The sequence below is a fragment of the Engystomops pustulosus genome, chromosome 4 (genome assembly GCF_040894005.1).
Source record: "Engystomops pustulosus chromosome 4, aEngPut4.maternal, whole genome shotgun sequence".
Taxonomy (NCBI): Eukaryota; Metazoa; Chordata; class Amphibia; order Anura; family Leptodactylidae; genus Engystomops; species Engystomops pustulosus.
The window spans coordinates 79,720,169-79,728,877 of NC_092414.1; the positions used below are offsets into that span (position 1 = coordinate 79,720,169).

The following is an 8,709-nucleotide window of genomic DNA, read 5'->3' on the forward strand; positions in this document are numbered from 1 at the left end:
AATGCTGTATTTTTGTTAATAACAGTGAATTAGATAATGTGCTATTTTCTTATCCCGAGTACACATTAGAAACTTGTCTTTGTGGGACGTTCCCGATATACATAGCGATAGACCTACACCAGGGGGTGGCTGCATATACACAGTGTGCTATGCTGCAGATTGTGACAGTTCCGGTATTCCTGCGGTACCGCACTTCAATCACGAAACTTTCATTCCCAGACTGATAAGAGCTATTTTCCAGTCTGTGAGGACCGTCCCCCTAACAGTGGGCCTGGCAGCACAAAGGAAGCCCAGCCCCTCCATAGGGCTCTGACCCGCACACTCTAATCTGTGAAAGGCCGCGTTGTGATGTCGATTATTTTTTTTAAAGGACGCCAAGAGCCAATCCGCAGCCGCCTTGCTTTGCCGGGCGGCCAATGAGAGCGCGTGTTATTGTTTGGCCTCCCGCTTCTCCGTCGCGCACAGAGCGGCCGTTACTAGCCTGCAAGCTGTTTCCGTTCCCAGCCTCGTCCACTTCCATCCTCTTGTCAGGGCGGGGACGCTCACTTACGGTTACACGGCGGTTGGCTGCATGTGCGCACCATGGCCGAGTTTTTGGAAGATCCCTCAATTCTCACCAAAGAGAAGCTCAAGAACGAACTTATAGCGAATAACATCGTTCTCCCGAGCGGGGAGCAGCGCAAAGACGTGTACGTGCAGCTGTACCGCCAGCACCTGAGCTCCCGCAACCGCAACACCCCGGACTTCTCCAGCGACGAGGAGCGGGAGTCCACGCCGGTGCGGGGCAGAGGACGGCCGCCGGGACGGGTGAGCACATGAGGGGAGGCCTGATGAATGAATGGGGCCCTAGTGTATGAGGGTGGCAGCTCTGCCGGGACCCCATACGTGTCACATAGGAGAGTCATGAGACTGGCGTTAGGTAACAGTTCACAAGACGAGGTGCAGGTGCATGCACTCCCTGTACCAGGGGTTTCAGTGTATTGTTTCTACTTCACATCCCGCTAGAGCGCCCCCTGGAGGTGCCGAGCGGCGCCTTCCCGCCTTTTTTCTTGTGCAGGGCATCACTGTGTAGCCGGCTTGTGGCTGCTGCTCCGCCTGACAGGACAGGGGGCAGCAGCTGTCAGTGAGGACATTGGTGAGGTGTCTGCCCTGCCTGTACAACATATTGAGGAAGGAGTGAACCTATGACACTGCCTTTATATCAGTTTGCTTTGCAGTGAACACTTTTGGATATTTCCTTGTCTGTCCAATGACATTCATAAACAGAGCATTGCTTAAAGGGGATGACCAGGCCTATAGACTTTCCAATATGGCTGCAAAAGGGCTTTAAAAATAATAAACGGCATGTACTCACTACTTCCGGTCACTTCTGCTCCCCACTCTCAAGTCTGTTTACAGTGGCTGACAGTGCCATCCTGACCACTGCTACAGCCGGAAACTAATACTGTGGTCAGGAGGGCACTTTAGACCTCTACGAGAGAGGCCGGTTATTTTTAAAGCTCAGCAACTTGTTTCAAGTTTTAATGATGTAAGTATAAGATCCTAGTAAGGTCACCCATATTGTACTAGTCCTGGTAAAGTTTGCACTTCGCCACCGTGAGCAGGATTTTCCCTCCCCACACCTCGAGTCCATCGGGGGTCACAAAATCGATACTTAAGATAAGTATACTTACTATAAGTCGTCAACCCCTTTAAAGGAAATCTATCAACAGGATCAGGGATATTAAACTAAGTACACCTGCATACCAGTGTGTGCCACCTTTGGCAGGATTATTCCTTTAAAGAGGACCTGTCATCTGTTAAAAAAAAAAAAAAAAGGCACCAGGAGCTGCCTGCTTACTAAAATAAGTTAAATTATGTGCATGCGTTGTAAATAAGGTACATGTGCAATGTAGCTGGTGTGTTATGTCACTTACCACTATTATCTTATAATTTAGAGTGGAAATGCTAATCTCCCCAGCAGGCAGATATATTACTACTTTTAGCTTTCACGTCATGCTGTGATGATACATGATGAGATTGAGTGTACTCGCTGGGACTGTAACCTGGGCGTATAGCACATGGCCGGGTGGGGAAAGGGAGAGTTCTTCCCCCTCTCCATAGAAAGCCTAGCTGCCAGCTTGGTCACGGTGGGGTGATGCCATAGACCAGAGCTGAAGAGAAGCTGCACTGAACATTGTGATCTTACTGTACAGTACATGAAAGAAGCTCATAGGGGAGATGTTATTGGACCTTGTGCATACATTGACTATGTACTGACTCTGCTTGTAATGCCTCCTTTAGGCCCTGCAGTTTACCTTATCAACTTTGCACCTAGATTGCTTGTTTAACGCGTGTGTTTTCTTGTTGGGGTGACCGTGTATATTTTCTTTTAAGAAAGCAACAAAGAAAACAGATAAACCCACTGTAGAAGGAGAGAGTGAGCAGGAAGTAACATCACTCAGCAATGAAGCTCTCCGGGAGGAATTGCTAAAATATGGAGTGAAACCAGGTCCGATTCTAGGTATGTAATGTGTTTAAATCTTCATCGCATCACTTTCTGTTTAATCCATACCACAATTTTATCCAAGAAACTGAATTTTCTTTACTTTTTCTTTATTTACAGGCAGCACAAGAAAAGTCTATGAGCAAAGGCTCTTAAAGTTAAAGGAGCAGCAAGAGGTTGTGTCGCCTCCAGTAGCCGACCTGTCAACTGCAGATAACAAACAAAATGGAAATTCAGATTCTGCACAGTACAGTGACAATGATGGTAAAGCTAGAATATTATTTTCTGCTTGGCATAAAGAGGTTCACTTTAGAGGTAGAAGCAGGGAGCTATTATGCCGGGAGTAGTATCCTGGACTGAGTGGTCTGTCCATGAAACTGCACTTGCCTTTGGGAAAGTATGTGCTATACATATTTCTTCCAGTCCTAGTCTGTGACAGTAACTCCGTTTTATTTCTGTAGTAGTGAACCTGATATTTTAGCTAACCACCGGTACCTTGTCTGCCACATCCCGCAGGGTTGGTGAGGGTTCCCCTGCTCTCTACTTCCATGTGGATAAATTGTGCCCATATTTGTCAGACATCTAGGATACACCCTGTGGCAGTGTTAGTCATTCAGATACAATGTGTTTACAAGACTGTTGTATTTCTTGTCTTTTATCATGTTTGCGTATAGAGCCCAGGACAGAGCTGACATTTGAGCCTAGGGAGCCACTGAGAAGTAAACCAAAAGCTCAAGTTACATCTCGGTCCAAAAAGGTGGAGCATAATGAGGTAGGTGTGCAGTTTTGTATGTTTTAGGCTAAGTTTACATAATTGCTTAATATTCTGTGCTTACATTAACGGAAATATTATATGGCAGGTGAATGGCAAAAATGGTGCCTTTTTAATAACCTTTATATCCCCATCATATTCCGTAGCTTTTTTTACAAGCCGTAGGGGGCACATACAAATAAAATAAAAGCAGCAGAAATGGGTGAAAGAGTGCTGACCAAGGTGTGAACCGGGCCTTAGAATTTGAAAGTTATACTAATAAGTGCATATTGGCCTCTGGTGCCCTTTGCTATCATATACAGCATCATAGCATCAGTGTCACTTGTTTATAGTGCACTCTGGTCTCTGCACGGATATTCTTGGTCATGTGACCAGAAAATCAATGGTCTCCACTTCTGTCATGTATGGTATTGTTCTGTGGAGGTCCTTGATTGGACCATCTGATTCTGAAGTAATTCCATCTATGTTGGGAGAATAGCAGGAGGGCTGCCCTGCCTATTAACTTTCAATTTCTTCATTCTGTGATTAAAAAGTGCAACAAGGATAGCCTTTGGCACAGCTACTTGCGTATGACTTGACTGGTTCACTTTAAAGGTGATCTTTTTATGAGGCTTCAGGCTTATAAATTGCCACCAACCTGTTATCCATATAGAAACAGGATCATAAGTGTCCTCCTATATTCTTGGCATATTTAGCATTAAGCAGAAATACCTCCACAGGGATGGAGAAGAATTGTACAATAATGTCCATTCTGGTATGAATTGTTGTCCCCTCTTATCATAACATAATTATGGGTCTATGTGGCAGTACCTATAAGCACTATATGATGATGTAAGCGAGATGGGCAAATCACACACTCTCCTCCACCGCAGTGGCTTCTTCGGTCATTTGTTTCCATCATTGCTAGTTTCTCTGCATAATTCTTAATCGTGATATAGAAGGACATCCTTGTGATGCCGATGCTGTACTGAATAATGGGCTAGTGACTGCTTGTGACTGTTTCGGTGAATATACACGGCATATGTTTATACAGGTTGTCTTTGTAGGCAGCAGAAGATAACGAAGCAGTTTCTGAATTAAATGTCAAACGAAGTAACAGGCTACCTCCAAAGGATTTTCTGCCTGAGATTGAGGATGTATCCGTCAATTTAGCTGTAAAGATACATTTCTAACTTCAAACACACAATTATATTTTTTGGTCTTCTCACTATTCTGTTTCACTGACTGGCTGGTTCTGAATTTCGGGATCTAGTGGTTGAGCTCACCACATTGTATGAGAGTGGCTTGTATTTGTCTTATGTTTATAGCACATAGTTTTATTTAAAAAAAAAAAAAATCTTTTTCACCCTTAAACTTATATTTGACACTTGTTCAGAGCATTTCTGGTGATGCCGTGTCTGAGCTTACAAAGGTGTTGGATTCTGAAAAAGGGGGTCGACTGCAGGCTGTTGCTAAAGAATCCACAAAAGTAGCAAGAAGAACACCAAGGAAGAGGGTGATTACATCATTATTTGTATACCTCCACACTTTAGAATTGATTCGCCATATTACAATGCTTATATATTTTTTTTATTTTTTTTTACCTTTTTGCTTTAAAAAAAATAAAATAAAAAAACAAATAGGTGGTAGCTGCAGAACCTATTGATGATTCAGATAACTCTGAGCCTGAGCCCATAACCGAAGCTGTAATGACTTCAAGCAAGCAAACTTTAGTATGTGGTATATTCTTCTTCTAAAATCTTTGATTTTGTTTTATTTACGTTTTTATTTTTATTTTTTCACTTTTTGATTTATTTTCTTTTTTATGTATAGGCTAATGAAGGATTCTCTCAATTTGAATCCCGTCAGGTTGATTATCAGGTCATTGAGAATTTCAAGCATACAAACGCTTTGCGGTCAGTGAGTGAGTTCACAGATTTGTCAAGAAGGACCCCAAAGAAACAGCTGATCAGTGAAAAAGTAAATATTATAAATAGTAACTAAATAGAATATTATTGGCTTTTAATATGACATTGTTTGGTAGCTGACCTTCTGCCCTCCTGGCAATCAGCTGCTTGAAGGGGCCGGAATGCTCCAGATGTAAAGGCTGTGGTGTTTGTCCATGCTCTGTACTCCTCAAGGAGACTACCAACAGTGGGACCATATTTTCATCTCATGGAAACGCCTTAAAGAAAATCTACCATTTGATTTCATGCATTATGAACCAAACATACCTTGAGAATGCTGCAGACACTTATCTTTAATTCCTATGCTGAGTGGTTTTGCTGAAAAAACAATAATAACATTCAGGACCTTGGGAAAGCTTGGTTGCTTCAGCCTGCCATTGATAAGCAACCTAAGCTGGATCACGCATACACAGCAGCTGGGGGATTGTGCTGCGATGATTGATTACTTTTGCCTTTCACGGATAACACGGCTGCAATGCATAACTAATTTGAGAGGAAAAGCGCTGAGCCAAGCAAAGGAGCGAGAGCTTCACTATCATTTTATAATTGTTTTTTTCAGCAAAATCACTCAGCTCAGAGATTAAACAAGATGTGTACCTGTATCAGTGTAGCTACAGCATTCTCAAGGTATGTTTGACTCATAATGCATGAAATCAAATGGTAGGTTTTCTTTAAATGTGCTGATTTTCTTTGTCCTCTTACTAAAATAAAACTGATGAAGGTTCCTTTTTTTTAAGGTAATAGATGTTCAAAATGTTGGTCATTCAGATCCAAGTGACCTTCTGAACACAGCATTGATTGAGGTGACAGCTTGATATCTTTTAGATTTCATCTTCATCTGCCATAGTGTAAGCGTATTACTTAAACTGTATTGTTCCCCTTGAAGGATTCTGGAAACACAAATGATCGGCTGGAGACTCCAAACAAGACGAGACAGTTGAAAATAACAAAGTTTATTACTCCTGTTAAAAAACAGGGAAGACTTTTACTTTAGCTCACGTGGTGTTAACTTTGCTCAAGTCACAAGCTTCTGTGGGTTTCCTGTGGACTGTCATCTATTTTTGCTGTTTATGTACAGTAACTTTTTTATTTTGTTGGTTTAGATTATAGAGAAAGCATTTGTGGAAGAAAAACGAGAAGACAGAGATGTTTTGAAGGAAATGTTTCCGTATGAAATTTCAACGCCTACCGGAATAAGGTAAGTGTTTTTGAGTGTTTTTCTTTAGTGTATTTTCAGTAGAATGGACTTTTGATGATCACCTCCAATTTATGTTTTGTATTTTTTCATAGTGCAAGTTGTCGTAGGCCGATTAAAGGAGCTGCAGGTCGACCTTTTAATTTGAAAGATTACAAAGATTACAAATTGGAGGATAGTTATTCTTCATCTAAATATATCTCAAAGTACCAACCTGTAGTTGAAGAGAAGCCTACGAAAGGGAAAAGTGGACGATCCATCCCCATCTGGATAAAGCTCCTTATTCTTGTCATTTTGGCAGTGCTTGCATTCTTGGTTTACCATGCTATGGAAACCAATGAAGGGAACCCTTTTGCAAAATGGCTCCAGGGCAACCCAAACAGCATCAAAGAAGAAAACTGATTTTTCAGTAACTAAATATATTTTTAACAGTCCTAAAAGTACAAAAACTGCCATTTGTCAGAAACCTGCAAATAATGTGACTACACCTCAATCCCATCTGTACATTAATAAATATGGTACACATGGACATTGCAATGTATTTACTGTGGACAGTTAGAGAGGACTGTGCCATACCAAGTAATGTTATTTTTATTAGCTCTCAAGCATTTTGTAGTGTTTCCTATATTTTTTTAACAGGAATACTTTAGTTACAGTAAATTCCTAAGCAAGGAAATCATGGCGATGTGAATTGTTTCCTTGAATTCACGCTGCAACAGATCATGCTTCTAGGTAGCTTTGTGTGAAATACTAGAAATCAGCTAACATAATTGTACAATTAAGGGGAAATGTTTTGATATAGCTACGTAGTTTAGCTTGTTACAATAATGATGATAAAATAACTGCAATATTTTTTTGTTTTTGTTGTACTCTGTTTGAAATTCATTTCCTAGGTATTCCTGCCACAGAAAAGTTTATCTACTGTACTATATTACACTTGCCAATTCATTTGACATATGATCTTTCAAAATATCATGCAATTAAATAAAGAATTTTTTTTTTAATTGTTGCAGTCGTAATATTCATTTTAATTGAATATCTGAGCAAATGAATGTTTAGAAGCTATGCTGCAGGAGTATTATGTTTTCTGTCCCCATGATAATATACAGAATTTTTTTTTCTTTTTTACACTAGACATGTTAATTAACATTTTGCCATACTATACGTTCTACATTGTATCCTGAGCTGTACATATATTCTACAATATTGGCCGAAACACATTTGAGACTTGAGCACGTTGCCCATGTTCGAGTTCAGTCCAAGAAATGCATGTCTGGTTTTTTACCTGAACCTAGAATTTATGACTGAACACATGTGCCGACTTCAGTTCCAGTGTGCTAAGATTCCTGTGAAATCCTGCAAATGCATGTTGGACTTAAGTGTAACTGTCATTCTGAACAAAAAAAACTAAAATACACAATTCTGCTCCCGGCGTCCCTGGGAATCATTCCTCAAAATATTTTGCCTTTCTGTCCTCATTTAGTACCTTTTTTGGCCCATAGCAACCAGGGTTTCCAGCTCTCAAAAAAACTACAATCAGCCAGATGGAGGGGCGGAGCCTGCCGCCTGTCACCTCATCACAAGCTCCTGCTGCTGACCAATGACACCAGAGCTATCTATGTAATATCTATCTCCTACCTATCTATTATCTATATGTATCATCTACTCATATCTATAATCTCTCATATGAATATCTATCTCATATCTATCTATATATCTGTATATCTATCTTTCTCTCATATCTATCTATGTACCTACCTATGTAACCCTCCAGCACAGCACATGAGGACACAGCATGAAGACTTGGAGATTGTCTCCTGCCACTTCCTGTGGAGTGTGAGGTGATGGAGGAGGGGGGGGGACTGCAGTGTCTTTCTGTGTGGATTATTTGTTATATACAGGTATAGGGAAAGCTGAGGAGAGAGAAGATGAAGGTGCTTGGTTATTACATTACTCAGGGCTTCTCCCTGCACATGACTGCTGCAGCACTGAGCCATGAGGTGATCAGCTGTGTGCAGAGGGGGAATGTCCATAGTAACAACTTATCTGAGCAGTCACTGCCATCTAGGGGAAGTCTGCAGAATACAAGAGGAAGGAGCAAGATTTGGGTAACTAATCCAATTGCAAAAGGGCTTAAAATTACCTGCCCTACAACATATCAAAAGTTTTTTGAAATGACGGTTACACTTTAACTCCCATGGGGTCGACAGTGCTGTACGTGCTGAACATTTTCTGGTGGGGTGTTCTACTAGAATTTTGGCTTTTTATAGAATGTTTTTGTCTTTCACCTAGTTTAGTTATCTGTTTAGTA

General features: G+C 41.1%; 1 protein-coding gene across 9 annotated transcripts; it reads left to right on the forward strand.

The window, feature by feature from the left end:
• The first annotated feature begins 307 nt into the window (after positions 1 to 307).
• TMPO (thymopoietin) lies at positions 308 to 7,402 on the forward strand. Of its 9 annotated transcripts, none has more exons than XM_072146471.1 (12): positions 308 to 807; positions 2,377 to 2,503; positions 2,606 to 2,749; positions 3,160 to 3,257; positions 4,304 to 4,411; positions 4,633 to 4,752; positions 4,880 to 4,969; positions 5,106 to 5,216; positions 5,941 to 6,006; positions 6,090 to 6,177; positions 6,305 to 6,401; positions 6,494 to 7,402. In XM_072146471.1, exons 1-12 carry the CDS (start codon positions 583 to 585, stop codon positions 6,798 to 6,800), a joined length of 1,581 nt encoding a protein of 526 aa, XP_072002572.1. In that variant the 5' UTR covers positions 308 to 582; the 3' UTR covers positions 6,801 to 7,402. The 9 variants fall into 9 exon arrangements, with proteins under 9 accessions (XP_072002572.1, XP_072002574.1, XP_072002570.1 ...); XM_072146469.1 differs by having other exon boundaries at positions 310 to 807; positions 5,070 to 5,216; XM_072146473.1 differs by lacking the exon at positions 5,941 to 6,006.
• Positions 7,403 to 8,709: the final 1,307 nt, after the last annotated feature.

What these genes read in the sequence shown, in the direction of transcription:
- TMPO (XM_072146469.1), top strand. Translation starts at nt 583, where the DNA reads ATGGCCGAGTTTTTGGAAGATCCCTCAATTCTCACCAAAGAGAAGCTC. An exon ending in GAGGACGGCCGCCGGGACGG is followed by an intron (nt 808 to 2,376) that starts GTGAGCACATGA and finishes TTTTCTTTTAAG; the next exon opens with AAAGCAACAAAGAAAACAGA. An exon ending in ATGTATCCGTCAATTTAGCT is followed by an intron (nt 4,412 to 4,632) that starts GTAAAGATACAT and finishes ACACTTGTTCAG; the next exon opens with AGCATTTCTGGTGATGCCGT.